Source organism: Hydra viridissima, unplaced genomic scaffold, assembly GCF_058129835.1.
Source record: "Hydra viridissima isolate aposymbiotic clone 2 unplaced genomic scaffold, HvirCarnegie_v1 scaffold_12, whole genome shotgun sequence".
Classification (NCBI taxonomy): domain Eukaryota; kingdom Metazoa; phylum Cnidaria; class Hydrozoa; order Anthoathecata; family Hydridae; genus Hydra; species Hydra viridissima.
The window spans coordinates 1,159,842-1,176,433 of record NW_028324311.1 but is presented as its reverse complement, the minus strand read 5'-3'; the positions used below and the strand labels follow the sequence as shown (position 1 = coordinate 1,176,433).

Sequence of the window (16,592 nt, the reverse complement as noted above, 5' to 3'; positions counted from 1 at the left end):
TTACATATTGCAACCTCTAAATTGGATGTTGTATTTCTCAATTACATCTTACTTTTTTAATTACAACTTTCAAGTTCTCAATTACATCTTGAAAAGGTGTAGTAATGTGGCTTATTTGATGTATTATTATAAATAGTGTTTCAATTTTTTAACACATGCACATGCACATTGGCAGTTTTCATGAGTAAAAAAGGTAATTTATATTTTGTTTTCTTAATTCTAAATTGTTGTGTTTTTTAGACTAGAAGCTAAAATATATTTGATAACTACATTATACTGTATGTTATTAAAAATGTGAAAAAAAATTTGAAGTACACAATAAGATGTTTTTTAATACATTAAAAAACATTTTAGTGTGCACTTCGAATTTTGTACACAGTATACTAATTAATGTGTTTTATAGATGAGTAATCTCTTTTTTATAAATAGATAATTTATAAATTTATCTATCTCCTATTAGCTCAACACAGATATTCCACAATTGGATCAGCACATATGATAATGGAAGATTGTGAGGATAGTGAAGATGATGATATTCAAGATTCGGATTCCTTTTTTGCTTATACTACTACATCTTTGAGCTTGACTGCATCAGAATCAGGTTCTGAAGATAATAACACTGAAGAAAGTGAGGACAATCAGTTAACAGACGTTCATCTAGCAGCCACTGCAGAAGATTTTTTTAATGCCGCCGAAAAGAGCTAAAACAATGGTTGGTTCATCTAAAAATTTAAATCAATGGAAAGATGAGCCGAATATTGTAAAACAAATTCAATTTACTGCCGATCCTGGTTTGAAGATAAATCAATAAACATACATTTGTGGTACTTTAAGAACTGACCGAAAGTCAAATCCAAAAGAGTGTACAAAAGCAAAGCTGAAACAGGGAGACGTTATAAGCAGAAGCAGAGTGGGTGTAGTGGTTGCTAAATAGAATGACAAAAGAGACGTGCTAATGATTAGCAACTTGCATTTGTTGCAAATGATTGAAGTAACAAACAGGAGAGGAGAAAAGAAAATGAAACCCAACATTATTAAAGATTTCAATCAATATGTCAGGAGTAGATAGGACGGAACAAATGGTATCATATTATGATTGCCTAAGACAATTAGATGGTATAAAAAAGTAGCACTTCATCTCTTTGATTTTGTTTAATGCTTACTGTCTAAACAGCAAATATGGAGTAGATAACACAATTTTCTTGCTTAAGTTTAGAGATTTATTGAGTGAACATTTGAATGAAATTGTGCCTAGAATCACCAGTATTAGTACTTGTCTTCAATACCACTACTTCAATACCAATACCAACGAATGAAAAGAAAAAATTCCCAACCAAACCATGTCGAGTCTGCTCTAAAATAAAATGTAAAGAAACACGATATGAGTGTGCTGTTTGTGAAAATAGACCTCCGTTATGTATTGGCGAATGTTTCAGAATGTATCATTCAACAAAATAGGTTTGCACTTGAATTTTCATGAAATAAAATTAAATCAATATCAATGTTTTATTTTTTATCTGTTTTAAGCTATTTCTGTCTTTATCCGCATTTTTTGTTAGGTTCCCTGGAGTTTTTAAATAAAAACTTGAATGTAATATTTTCTGAAACCAAATGTGAAGCTAAGAAAAAAAAAAAAAAAGAACAGACAAAGCCAGTCATGCACAAATATTATTTGAAATAAGTTAGTATAACTACGAGTTTACTCGTAGTTGGCAAACTCATGACGCCAGCTTACTACGAGTATTCTTGTAGTTGGCAAATAAATGACGCCAACTTACTACGAGTATACTCGTAGTTGGCAAATAAATGACGCCAACTTACTACGAGTATACTCGTAGTTGGCAAATAAATGACGCCAACTTACTACGAGTATACTGGTAGTTGGCAGCGAAAGTGTTAAAAACCTAGTATCAAGAAAACAAGTATATCTTTCTTTGCCGGTCACCTTTGATAATTTTTTTTTTATCATTGTAATTAGTATTGAATTCTCAACATCTTGTAAAAATTTCTAACACGATTCGGATTAATGGTTCGCAAATATTCGACCTAAAAGTTGCAACACTTTTTTTACCTTGTTTTCTGCGTAACGTAAGTTAAGTGGCATTTTCGGTAATAAATTCGCCCTCTTTTAGCCAGACTCAAAACTTTTAGCTTGTTTTATTCTTTAGACTGACAGCTTTCATAAAAATCAGCTAAAAATTTAATTTAAAGTTTAAATATGCAAATATTTGATAAAGTTGTTGCGCGGGTAACGTAAGTTAAAAATGGCATTGCCCATATAAAAGATTTATATATATATATATATATATATATATATATATATATATATATATATATATATATATATATATATATATATATAAAATCTTCTATATACATATATATAATATAGAGTAAATAGTGATTATTTTTCATTACCTACACACTATGAAACCTTGATTGCACTAACAAAGTTATTAAATGCCCAATTATTTATAAGGATATATCTTCCCTGACATATTTGAAAGCTGGTTTATAACTGATGTGTGTTGAAACTTACAACTAGGTACTATATTGCATATTAACTTTTTTAAATATGTAATATTTACTTATTAATATTACATGTTTACATATTTAATTTTTTTTAATACTACAAAAACAAATTTTCTTACTGTTATTACATTCCTACATAAATTTACATATTCCCTACATAGTATGAGATTCTAACAAAATTATTAAATACCTAATTGATTTATTAGGCTTAATTCTTATCTAATGTTTTGAAACTGGCTAAAAAGTCTCAATCAGATTAGCGTTTTAATAAAAAAATTCTATCACTGGCATTTTGTTCCATCACAAACAATTTAATATGAATTAAAAAGTGTGCATGCGTAAATGGGGTATGTTAGCCCACATGGCCAACGTGCCTCGTTTGTGCTGGGTCAACCTGCCCCATCGCCATGTTTAGAGTAAAAGTTACTTTTTTCTTAACCCATCAACAGATACTGTGTAACATTGTATATCAAAATAATCCTCAGGCTTTAAACTTCAAACAAGATACTTACCTATAGCACTACTGTCGAAGACTGGTGAACACAAACACATCAAGCAAACTGTTCAAAATATACTTCAGCTTATCCAAAATTGATAAAAAGATACAACACTGGCAACTGTGCTCAGATATCAGTGATACTTCTGAGGAATGAGGGGAGGAGTGCTGTCGACCTTCCCCTAGATTCCTAGCGCACCGAAGCGCATAGTCATAGAACTAACTCAAAAGGGCCATCCTGCCCCTAGGGCCAACGTGCCCCAGTCTACCCTACTCTATTTTAAATAAAAGTTCACAGTACAGGTTGTTGTTTTTTTTATTGAAACAAACAAACTGCTTTGTCCTTTATTCATTTTCAATAATATTTTTGATATATAAATATAACTATTGTGCCATTTACTAATCTTAAGATTTGCTGATACCAACTTTGTATTTCCTAAGAGTTGAATTTGTAGAATGTTTTTGATGTATATACAGCTCTGTAACTTTTCTATTGTAATCTAATTTTGAATAGTATTTTCTTTAATTTGAAACAAGACAATCAGTATTTTAAGATTAAGTTAAAAACATATGCATAAATATTTTTAATCTTCTTAAAAGGTTCAATCTTTTTGCACAGGGTTCAATCTTAATTTAATTTTGTTCTGCTTAGCAACACGCAACTTATTTGCAAAGGGTTCAATCTTTTGCATTTTTTCATTTAAATTATTTTCCTGGAATATTGATATTGGGTTTTAAAGCAATCATCATTTTTTTTTAAGTTGTGTAAACTTTGTTAAACTTTTTTAGAGAAAAGTTGGTAATTGTGATGGGAAGCCGCATTTTGAATGTGAAGATCAATATGGAAGCTTTGTTGCACTGCATGATATTCATTTTGTTAATAAACATGAGAAAACTCAACCTTCAAATAATAAAACATCAAATGAAAATAATAGAAGGCAGTTCATTTCGACTAGTAACTACAATGGAATGAAAATTGGCACGAAAGTTCTTTGTTTTATTTCTGGTTATCAAGATCCATTAAAGGGTTCCATTGTTTATATTGGTACTAAAGAAAGTAATACTGATCCAGTTGCTATTGGAGTTCAGTTAGTATGTTAATATTGTTATTACTGTTATTATTATTACTATTATTACTATTACTAGTATTGTTATTATAGAAGGTTAGTTATTGGGTTGAAGAGTTAACTAGTGTTGTAAAAAAAGGGTAATTTTAATAATGTATTTTTAGATAGTAAGTTTGCTAAAATATCATTATGTGTTGATTCTAAATAAAATATCATCAACATATCCATTATGCGTTGATTCTAAATTGATTTTGATTTATGAAGTTACTTAAGTTAAACATTCAATTTTAAAAATATATGTATTTCTTTTTAACATCATATAAAAAATCAAACTTGTTCCTTATGAAGTATTATTTATAACATATTAGAATATAAAAACAAAATACAAAGTATCCCTAGATTCTAGAACAAAAAAAAGGCTAAATTAAATGTTTGGCTAATCAACTTTAGATTCAGTAATGCACTTGTCACTGTGCTCCTCAGCCACATTTATTTTTGATGCATCATAGCCTGAAGATGCATTGTAAGATGGTGATAATGGCACTGGAGCAAGGGGTTGTCTCCCAGATGGATATGTTCTTTTTCAAATGTTGTACCTTTTGATATATTTAGCAAGTTCCCAGTATTTTTGAAGAATAAATTGTGTGCAATAAGTACTAGTTTTGCAGCTCTATCTGCTGTCAATCTGCTATGGTTAACTGAATGTATGTGTGAATGGTGGCTAAAAGATTGCTCAATAAAGGAGATCAAAGATCTTTTCAACTTTTTCAATTTGTTGGTGTAAGCTCAAAATTCTACTAAAAACTTTTGACATACAGTGAACTACACTCGCCCTTTGTTGGCAAGTTTCTAGTTTTTCTGCCCTTCTATCAAGTTATTGGACTTGTAGAGCTGACATTCTGATGGATTTGTTCTAATTAATAGTATCTAAAAAAATCCCAGACATCCTATCAAAAGGGTCTGAGGAGAAGTAGAGTAGAAACTTCACTTCACTAGATCAGCTCTCATAATGAGTTGCTTAAAATAGTCTAGGCAGGACACATAGGCAACCAAAATGTGACCTGTTATACTCTTGTCCTGAACTTCTATGTTCCTGGTCTGAATTTGGTTTACACTCAGACTGCCTCATTACAAGCAGTGAGCTGGTATGCTTACAACATATTCTGTAAGGGACAGTTGATGGTAAAAGGTTGTTTAAACATTTTTGTAATATTCTGACCAGTCTAACATTTGGAAAACAAATGGAATTTAATATCTCAATTATTTCAAAATATGTTTTATATTTGAAGTAACTGTTAAATGGAAAGAATATGATATATTTATTGGATAAAGCATTTAAATATTTTAATTTAGTTAAAAAAATGAAAAAAGCAATCTTTGTGTCACATGATAGGGCCTACCAAAATACTAAAAGTATAAATTTGTTAACTACTTTTTGGACCTTTTTTTTTTTGGAACTTTTTAGGAGTGACTTTAGCTAGAATTGGTGTTCAAACTTTTATTTTATAACCTACTACATCAGTATTAATTTACAAGTAAGGTTTTTATCTGACCCTAACCTTAAACCTAGTTTATCAGTAAACCTGGAAAGAGCTGGGTGAAAATCTGTTGGCTGTAATTTTTTACACTAAATTGATCTCCCTAAACATATATCCACATATTAACCTTTTAGAAAAATTTTAAACTCATACTCTGACAAGTAAAGAAAAAATCACTGTTCAAAATTTTTTTTTGCTGACTCAGCATGTTTATGAGCATACTAATAGCTTTTTTACTTATTTGCATGTTTTTTCTTTACGCATTGTTTTTAACAAAATTACATCAAAAGTTTAAGTATTGACAGTTTTAGTATTTATAGACCACTTAAAGAAGAGCAATAATTCTTTAAAAAAAGTTTTTTTCTTTTATAAAATCATTCAAGTCATATAAGGGAAATCATTTCTAAATTGATTTAATGATTTGAATGATTTCATGATTTGAATGATTTCATCATTTAAATGACTTTATGATCATGTGATAATCTCAAATCTAACTAGCTGATGTATGTACATAAAATAAGATGTTTCCATTTAAATAGATTGGAAAAAATTTTATTCAATTTAAAGGTGACTAAATAAATGATATATTTAAACTATATGCTGGGTGAGAAAGTTCAAACTAAAAGTGTAATAAAAATCCTAACTGCTGTAAATATGTTAAATTATAGTAAGTTGGTCATTCAAATTTTTAAAAGTTGGCCCTATCAATTTTTTTTTTTTTTTTTTTTTTTATGGCTGTGTTTATTTGGTGAAAAGAAATCTTTCTTTCCAAAACAAAAATAGCCAGAACCATAGGGTTAGCACCTGAGTTGTACAAGAAACCTTTCTTTCCAAAAAAGAGTAGCCAGAACCATAGGGTTAGCACCTGAGTTGTACAGAATTGTTAGAAAAATAAAGTTTATTTGTCTTTATTATTAAAGTCTTTCTTATTAAATTACTATTTACTGTAAGTTCATTTTTAAAATCCAGGTTATTAAAAAACAAATAAAGTTTGGTCATTGTCTAGCCAAAAGAAAAGCCTTGTGTGTGTGATCACTTAATATTTGGTTTAATAGCAGTTTGATTCAATTAGATTTTTGTAATTGAATTGCGTGGGACAAACTATGTATGGGGGATTTGAATGACATAGTTTCCTTGAGAAATATAGTTTAAGCGGTATTTCTATGAGCGTATTTGAGGTGATTTGTAAAGTATAAATTGAAAGCGAAATTTTTGTTGAGAGAGTTTTAAAATGAGTAATAAAAAAGATTTTAAACTTGCAATGTCATGCTGTCTGTGAGAAAGTTACAATTTTCAACTTTGAATTAGAAATGCAGTTCTTTATGATTTTGAAAAAATTTTTAAATGTTAAACACTGATGTAGCATTTGGGTATAAACTGTGATAAGATAAGAACTTTGAAATAAGGATAAATTTTGTAACAAAAATCAAAAATAAAATGTTGGTTAATGAAAATTAAAAAAAGATTTTTTAATTATTGTTACTATTGGAACAAAGTGCTATAAGTAATGTGGAAAATCAAAAGTGAGGTTTATCATAAAGTAGTATATACAGGAGGTTATTTTAAAAACAGTTTTTTTTTTTCTAGGCAATTATGCAACAGTTGCAACCATGATGCCTGTTAAGTGCATTTTTCTTTTCATTTTGATCTAAAATTATATAAGCAACCAAGAGTTGTGATACACATTTTGACAGCTTTCGTCAAAGTCTATTGATTATTTCAAAAGTTTTCCATTGCCAAAATAGTGTCATAATTGCAAAAGTTCCCTGTGATAAATAATTTGTTTTGTAAGTTACTCTATAATGTTTTATTAGCAAGGATACTTTAGTGAGATATTTTTAGGTTATTTTATTTCAAAGTTGTTTTAAAAAGTTTTGCTCTCTCAAAACCTTTTAAGAAATTTTTATTTTTTTTTCATAGATTTTACCTTCAGATAGTTATTTATAAATATAGTTAACAGGTTTTTATATTAAAAATGCTTTTTTTGTATTTTTTTTAGTCAGAAAAGCCAAGCAAGCCAATTAAAAATGGAAACTTTTATAATGGTTGTAAGCTTTTTGAATGTCCTGATGGCTTAGGCTATATTACCACAGATATGAATTCCTTGCATGTAGTAGAAGGAGATGAAGGATATGTAATGATTTCTAATAGTAAGATCAAGTTTATTTTTTAAATTATTTATTAAACAACTACTTTATAAAGTTTTAACCTTCTATTTTTCTATCTTTGGTAAAACATTTACTTAATACATTTAAAAAATGAAAATGCTTCAGTTTCGTTTTGATTCATTTAAATATTGATTAAAGAAATTAGTTTAAGCAAAAGATAAGTAAGTTTCCCTTCTTGCCTTGTTTTTTTTTTTTTTTTTTTTTTTTCTATCCCTAATGTTGTTTATGAAGGTCTTATAATCAGCAAAAGTTCTCTTGATTATTGCAGAAAGCATCAATTCGGCATTTTCTTATCAGATTATTTCCCTGGAAATGCCACAGTATGAAATAGTAATTTGCTGTTGAGTTTTTTAGGGGACTTACTGTTTCAAAAAGTGTTCCAAACTAGTTATGGTCTTAAAAGTTTTTAGATAACAATCTACGTAAAGCATGCAGTCGTTAAATTCCAATTGATGAACTGTGTTTTAAAACTTGTCACTAACACATTCCAAAATTATTTATTTTTGTGTAATTACATTAAGTAATGATAGTATTAATTAAAAACATCAACGAACAAGTCAAAATATTTCTCTTAATTAAAATGTCATGGAAGCTGTTAGAAAAACAAAAAAAAATTCTGCACAGCTATCTACAAAATCCTTCTGCATCATTACTTTCAATCGCTAAAGCATCTGAATCTAGCAAAACAACTGTTTACATGATCATAAAATGATACAAGAGCTTTCTATCTATCAAACAAGGAAAAGGATCTGGAAGAAAGAGTGGCCTTAAGGATAAGAAAGCAGCTATTAGTATTCAATCATCATTCACCCAAAATCCCAGCTTATCGAACAGCCAAAAGGTATAAAGTTGAAATTTTACAATTTCAAGTATTATTGACCTATTAAATATCCAAACTGATCAGATAAGCAATCACTGACTTCTAAAACTTGAGCTCAATATCTTCATGACGAAGTGCTTACAAAATTTAATGCCTGGATAATTATGGATGATGTACATCAAATGTGACTTTAAACAGCTTCAAGGTCCAAAATTTTACACTTCAATTGTTTGTGAATGTGCCAGCATCAAGTTCAAGGATAAATCATTGGATAAATTCGGTAAGAAATTTCTCTTGTGCCAAGCAATATGTAGCTGTGGTTTGAGATTTTGACCTTTTGTCATATCTTCAACTTTATACTTGGATGTTTACATCAAGGAATGGTTGCAAGCTAGACTTTCACCATTTTATTAAAGTCACAATGTCCCCTGTTGGTTCTAGCCTGATCTTGCTTCTTAACATCATTCTAAGAAGACTGTAGAGTGGTACAATTCGAGAGACATCAAATTCATGCCAAAAAGCTTAAATCCACCTAACTGCCCACAGTTCTGTTCCATTGATAAATTTTGGGGAATTGGCAAAAGATATTTGTGTAAGAGTGGCAAAACAATAAGTACAGCTAAGATTTGATTAGAGAGTGAACATAAGTAGAGAAAAAATTGTCAAAGACACTGTGCAGAAAAAATATTAAAATAAAAAGCATTTTTATAATCTTCTTATTCTCCTTAGATTAAAATAAATATTGAAGTTTTTGCATGAGTTAAATTATGAGTTTCAATTATCTAAATAAATAATTCGTAAATTAAATAAATAATTTTTTTTTTTTCAAAATAAAGCTTAGAAAATTGACTTAAAGTCAGCTACCATTTGCCAGATTTAAGTTCTTTTTGAATCAAAATAACTTTCACAATGTAATTTAAACTAATACTCATGTCTTCTTTGGTTCCAGCTTTGTGTAGGCAAGTAATAAAGTACCAGAACAAGAAGGTAAAAATTTGAATTTCATGTCCTATAAACATATACTAGTTGTAGTCATTTAAAAAACAAATTTTATGACATTGTGGGAAATTATATTATATTATATTGTATAATTGTGTTAATTATGTTATAACATTGTGGGAAAATATTTTTTTTAAATCAATTAAAAGGTGTATGAGAGGAATAAACTGTATTTGATGCAGTTGAAAATGCTAAAATTTAATGCCCACTCTTCCAAAAACTAGATCGCTGCAGATGTGTTTATTCTTCTAGTATGTTTATAACTCACATCAACTGATTCATTCCAACACTGAAAACAAGAACTTTACATATTCATACAATGTAAATCTTTCATCAACTCACCATCCCAGTGAACTGTTAAAACATCTCAGCTTTTAAGTCTTGGTTTGCCTTAAAGAGAGGATAATGTCTTAATGAATTATGTTCTTAGCTAGTGCATCTGAATAAACCATATCAAAATGTCTTTGGATAGATTCATTATTTTTGGCATTTTTGTGCTTCTACAGACCTTCTTTTATTTATTAGTAATATTCAATGCTTAATCACTCATATTGGTATTCTGGCCTTTATTCTAAATGCAGATAAAATTTTGATAACCTGTTGACTAGCATGCTGAACTATCAATTTTTCAACTATGTGGATATGCAGCAAGTAACAGAAGAGCTGGTGATGTAATGGCAAGAGTTTAATATTATCCAAGTTTCCTTATTTAAATCTTGAAAATCTTTGTTATGGAAATCTATAGAAGGAATCACTTATTAGTAGTTTAATTTTTTACATTATTTTTAAATTTTGAAATGTTTTTCTTAAAATCAAAGCTTAAGGAACCCTCCCCCCCCCCCCCCCTAACTAAAGTCTAATTGCAAAAATGTTTGGCACATTTTTGTACATAAGTAATCTTGTCAAAGCATTTAATTAAATATCCAAAGCATTTAATTAAGAATCCAAATTGTAATTAGTCACCTAAATCATTTTGAATCATTGTTTTTTTTTTGTGAGTTGTTTTTTACCAGAACAGCTTTTAATTTCAGCTGTTTTTCTATTTTGTGTTTTTAGAAAAAGAAAACTTGAGTGCATCTGGTTATGATGTTGATTATCTTCCAAGTAATGAAAAAAATCCTTCAAGGTTTTTATCCAAAGATGAAATCAATTTAAAAAAACAGGATTATCAACAAAATCAAAATGTTTTAAGCAAAAAAGGGTTGAGTATGCAGGAAATTGAAATGAAATCATACATTACAAGTAACTTACCTCAAGATAATATGCAGAACTTTAAGATAAATAACTCCACATACACAGGAAGTATGGGAATAGAGAAAAGTTCTGAAGTAAACAATTTTTCAAATAAATTGGATTACAAGCAATCAGAAAATCTCAAGTTGCATGAAGCAAATGCAAGGTTCAGAAATGATTTAAATGATGAGGAGTTGTACCCTGGTGATGAAGAGTTATATCCTACTGATGAAGAGTTATATCCTACTGGTTCTGAGGAAAAGAAACTGAGTTCTCAGGAAATCCAAGGTAACCTTTAGCATTTCTTCTTAAATTATTTTTTAATTGTATTTATCATGATTGGTTTGTATTAAATGTGTAGGTGGCATATTGTTTTGCCTCATACCATATTTCCACAATCGTGTTATTATTCATGCCTATACATTGTACTTAAGGTCTTCAATAAAAGTAATAGAGTTCAGCAAGATTTTTCAGAATTATTTTGAAAATAAATTTTATCAAGATTTCAATTAACAAAAGTAAGTCACTAATTAACTTTCCTAGCTCAATATTTAACAAGTTATTCAAACTGAACAAGTTTTCAATTTTAAAGAACATAGGTTTTTGAGATCAAAGTTTTATCCAAGTAATTAACTTTTGTGACTTTTTCGTATTGAGTTGGACCACCGTTGCATTTAATATCTTCTGCAAGTTGATTTTGCATTGATTTAACTAACTTTTAGAAATTGTTGAGAATGTTGATATAAAATGATAACATCAAAAAGTAAGATTACCAAATCCAAGTCTTACCTCTTGATGGGTTTGTGAAAGAAATGTTTTCTTGCATGGAAGTCTTACTCTAAATCAACTATGCTTGAATCATTCTTGAATAGTAATCAAGCTTTATCAAATAGGTTTAATGCTTTTGGTGCTAATAAAAAAAATGGTTTTCCTGCAGCATCTTGATCATTTATTGATCAACTATGGGTATTTTTTTGCACCTAACTCCTGACATTGGCTGATTTTTTACATAATAATAGTTTGTATCAGTGTATTCTTAAATAGTGAAGTAAAAAGTTGCTTGTTAAAGCTATAATAGAGAAAATATTTTTTACCAAAGTTTATCTTTGCAGAATTTCAAAGTATTTTTTGGTTGTATGAACTTTAGAAAAAGATTGTTTTGAAGAACCATTTTTTATGTTTGGCTTTGTTAAAAATAAAAAATATTATCTTAAAAGATCTTTTGAATACAATGATCTGGGACATATAGTCCATAACCAGGCTGAGTTTGTTATGTCATCTACAAGTTTAAATTTATGAACATTTAGTTTAATTAAAATCTTTCTTATATTTCTATCTTTTAGTTTTAGATAAATATTTTAAAACAAATTCGGGAGATGTATTTATTATATTGGCAGAAAGGTTATTTCCAGCATGGTTGACTTTTGGCAAATTACTGGGCATAAATGATAAATACCTGGATTATTTAAATCATCAACAATTTACCTTAAAGGAAAAGTTGTTTAAAATCTTAAATGAATGGGCAAGAAACAATTCTGACAAAGGTTGGAGTCATCTGCGAAACTTATTGTTGCATCATAATGAAGAAGAGCTTGTTAAAACTTGTGAAATGAGTAAGGATAAAAAAAAAGCATTTAATTTTTTTATTTCCATAAATTTAAAAGTTTTCAAAATGTTTTTTGAATTGTTTAAGATAATCTATTAACCAGAGCCTATTCATCATAATTGTCCACAACCATTGTTGATCATAATGACTCCTCATAGTTGTTCATCAAAATGATTCCCTTTTGGTTTGTTCAGATTTTTAAGTTGTATGCTATGCCACCCAGATTATACAGCATAAAAATCACCATTTAGGTTACTTTTCTTTAATAGGATTACCCCTCTCTCCCTCCCTCTACATATTTGTAATATGGAGGCCAGTTCTACTAAATTTTAGTAAAGTGTTTAAAGTGTCTTTGACTTTTCAAGATTTTTTTGCAGTTAGAGTTGGTGCTAAGTTTACATGATTTCATACTTTTTTTTGGGTTGTTTTTTTTTTACATCATGGCTAATTGTTTTTAGTTGCAATCCACTTCTTTTCCACTTTTACGATACAAAATAAAATCAAACACATAACTAAAAGCAAACATTGCAAACAGGGTTGCATCCATGTAGCATGAATTGATGATATGACCTTGGATTCTATTATTTTTTTCATTTATATGCAAGGCATACAAAGTTTTATAAGCATACAGAAGTTCAAAATTAGTCTTTAGAGTGTAATGATCCGAACTAAATAAAAACAGAATGAGAAAATAGAAACAAACAGAACTAAATAAAAAATACTACTCTTTAGAGCTTAATGGTCTAAAACAGAAATCTTCTCTTCAAATAAATGATATGGTGGAGTTTCAAGTGTCTGGTACTACTTTTTATGGTGTTCTCAAGTGGAGAGGTTTTGATCTAAAAATAAAGGATGAACTTGCTGGTATAGAACTTGTAAGTGTTTATTTAGTCTGGGTAAATTACTCTATTAGAAGGAATGGGTTCTGAATGAAGCTTAAAAAATTGAATAGCTTCTGAAATATTGCTGTTTGAGTTTTGCCCTGGTTTTTTTTGAAAAGGCACAGCTTTTATGTCAGCTCCTTCTGACTGTATAAAATAATATTTTTTTGTTTGTTATATATTTATATGAATGAAGTTGATAATTTGTATGAAGGTGATAATTATAAAGTTTTTTATGTCTTTTTTTTTTTTTTTTTTTTTTTTTTTTTTTTGAAGTTGATGACTCCTCAATTATCTAAATGATGAGTCACCAATTATAGTCACTTGAAGAATTTCAAATCCTAAATCTATGGTTTGATAATTGTACAATTACTCTTTCTCTCATGATTAAGAAAATTGTTTCAGAAATTCCAAATAAGGCCAAACTTTAAACTCCCAAAGATTTGATATTTTGATTTGAAATTTCATGCACTCATTATTTGTAATGTAATAAATTTAAGGAAGCTTGAAAACTACATTCAGTGGCCAGGGAGATTGTGTCAGGGAGGGGGGGTGTCGAATGTCTTCTTCATAATAAGAGTATTGATTAAAGTTAATAAAAGTATTGGTTATAGTTGTTGTTTCTTCTTGTGCTTAGAGATAGTAACAAATTTGTTTGTAAGGTTTGAGAATTATACAAAGTTTGCTTCTTCTTTTGCGCTAGGAGGAATCTTCTTCTTATCTTGGTACCTCAGATGGTACTTTTCATGGTGAACGTTATTTTATATGTTCAAATTATAGAGGATATTTTATAAAGTTGAGCAAATGTAAGCCAGACAATCGATTTCAGAACTTGGACATGCCAATAAGTAAAGGTGTTTTTTCTTTATTTGTTAGAAATTATTTTCAAGCAAAGTTTTGGTTGGATGTTTTTAAATTGCTACTTTCTTCATTAACTTTATTTTTTTGTTAATTAGGTGTAAATATTAATTCTGGTAAGTTAATACCTGGTTATCATCAACCTATAAGTAAGTTGGAATGCAAATACCTTGGAAAAGAGAAAGGAATCCAAGGTCATATCAATTCATGCTATATGGATGCAACCCTGTTTGCAATGTTTGCTTTTAGTTATGTGTTTGATTTTATTTTGTATCGTAAGAGTGGAAAAGAAGATGCTTCCTACAATAAAGTGCAAAGATGCTTGCATCACAAAATAGTTAATCCTTTGCGAATGTAAGTTTTTTTTGTTAATATTTTTATGTTGATTTTTAAAGTGATTTTCATGTTTTAAACTTTTTAACAACTTATAAAGTTGGGATTCTTTCATGGGTGTATATAAGGAGTTTCTTTAGTGGGGAAGGGGTACAAACCCATTTTGCCTCAATTGTCCTATACAGGGTGCTGCAACAATTTGCTAACTTTTTAAAACATTTTTCAAAAAAAATTTTTAAAGCACTAAAAACTTTTATTTAGGAAATATTAATAAAAGAAAAGTTGAAGATATTTGATAAGATAATTGAAGATGATTGCTCTTCCTACTTAAACATTCAATAAGATCTTGTCTTTTTTTTATCACTGCCTCAAGCCTAGAAGGACTGGCAGGTGCTGATTATATAGTCTCTTGACATTGAGTTCCATACACCAGTGATGGATGTCTTTAGTGACTTGACACTTGAGCGGGCCTTTTTGTAAGCTTTATACTCAAATACACTCCACACACTGTGGTCAAGGGGAATAAGGTTATGGCTTTATGGTGGCCCAAAGTCTTCAGGCCAGAAATTAGCCATATTGTCCTGAAGATATTATTGGATTTTTATAAATTTATGGCACCACAGAACGTTTTAGTAAGCTGATATACACATCAGAGGTAACTTTTTCTTTCTCTTTAATGTAGATTGGTGGATTTTTCTCTCTATTAGAAGTAATGATTCCTAGCATCATGATGAACTGAGGGTGCTTGGTGTGACACACAGGTGGTGCCCTTTTACATTTTTGCACTATGAGTTTGTCATTTCTTTTTTTGATTATACATATAATGCTAAATCATTTTTCATCTGAGAAATATTTGGCTGTTGATGAAGCATGGCTTTTCAGCTGTATCAGAAGCTTCTTTGATTGCTCCAATCTCAAAATTTTTAGCCTTTCTATTAAAAGTTCTATAGATTGGACCACACTGACTTTTTCAAGAGTTTTTAGAGTTCTTCTGACTATCCTTTCATCAACCAGTTTTTCTGTTTTCTGATGGGCATAGAAGGACTCTTTTCAACATGGTTTTTAAGCTTTTCAGTGAACTTTTTATCAACTTTTTTCATTGGATAAGGTATTTGGGCTCTCTCAGCACTGTCACGTGTTTCCAATTTATAAAATATTGTTTTAGACACTCCAATAATACAAATCATTTCACTTCCAGGCAAACCCACATAAATCAAATTTAAAACATCAGTTCTTTTGGCTTCTGTTGGAAAACTTTGAACTAAGATTTTTTATTCACATTTTTATTCATATCAAAGACATTCATTGAACATTAATCTCAACAAAAACAAATTTTTGAAATTTCTCATTTACATCACAAAACCTAGCCAAAAATTAGTTCACAAATTACTGCTGCACCCTGTATGTCTGTGTTTTTTTTAAAAAAAAAAATTGTCTGCAAGTTTTAAGCCTGGGTAAATTTGGCAATAAGATAAACAGTTTATCTATAGTGTATAGTTATAAACTTTTTTAGTTAGAGACCATAGAATCCAATTTATGAAAATTGTATAAGAAACATTTTATATGAGGGAACATTGCATTAGATTTGTTAGGTTAAATTTAAATCTTTTGCCTGGCGTTTTATACACAGTTTAAGTTTACATTTAGTTTTCATTACATTTAGCTTTTATTAAGTGGATTTTGTTTTAAACTTTCAGAAATGGATATGTTGAGCAACAAAGTATCATGGAGTTGCGGAGGTGTTTAGACGAGCTCGGTGACGCTGGTGGATTTTTAGATAAAGAAAAAGGTTGCTTTTTCCCTTCTAGAAAAAAAAATTTGGACAAAGTTTGTTTATCTTTTATTTGCTGTTTCTTTTATTTTTTACTATTATTAATTTTGGTGTGTTTTTCTATTATTTTAGATCCTGAGGAGTTTATTGCTTTATTATTTGAAAAAGTATTACAAGTTGACCCTTTTATAAAGTTAAGGTGAAAGTTATGTTGCTAGTTTTTTAGAGTTATTTTTGATTTAGCCCTTGATTTATTCTTTTAAATTAAAATTATTTTAACAATTTAAAAA

At 29.1% G+C, this 16,592-nt stretch overlaps 1 protein-coding gene across 1 annotated transcript in view; it reads left to right on the top strand.

Moving 5' to 3' along the window:
• LOC145194156 (uncharacterized) overlaps positions 1-16,592 on the top strand; it is an 84,344-nt gene that overhangs the window by 62,081 nt on the left and 5,671 nt on the right. Inside the window, exons 20-28 of the mRNA XM_090069229.1 lie at positions 3,818-4,120; positions 7,633-7,783; positions 10,677-11,141; positions 12,197-12,466; positions 13,192-13,334; positions 14,044-14,194; positions 14,297-14,552; positions 16,229-16,320; positions 16,435-16,501. Of these exons, the coding sequence (XP_089925355.1) occupies positions 3,818-4,120; positions 7,633-7,783; positions 10,677-11,141; positions 12,197-12,466; positions 13,192-13,334; positions 14,044-14,194; positions 14,297-14,552; positions 16,229-16,320; positions 16,435-16,501 (1,898 nt within the window). The remainder of the gene's footprint in view (positions 1-3,817; positions 4,121-7,632; positions 7,784-10,676; positions 11,142-12,196; positions 12,467-13,191; positions 13,335-14,043; positions 14,195-14,296; positions 14,553-16,228; positions 16,321-16,434; positions 16,502-16,592) is intronic.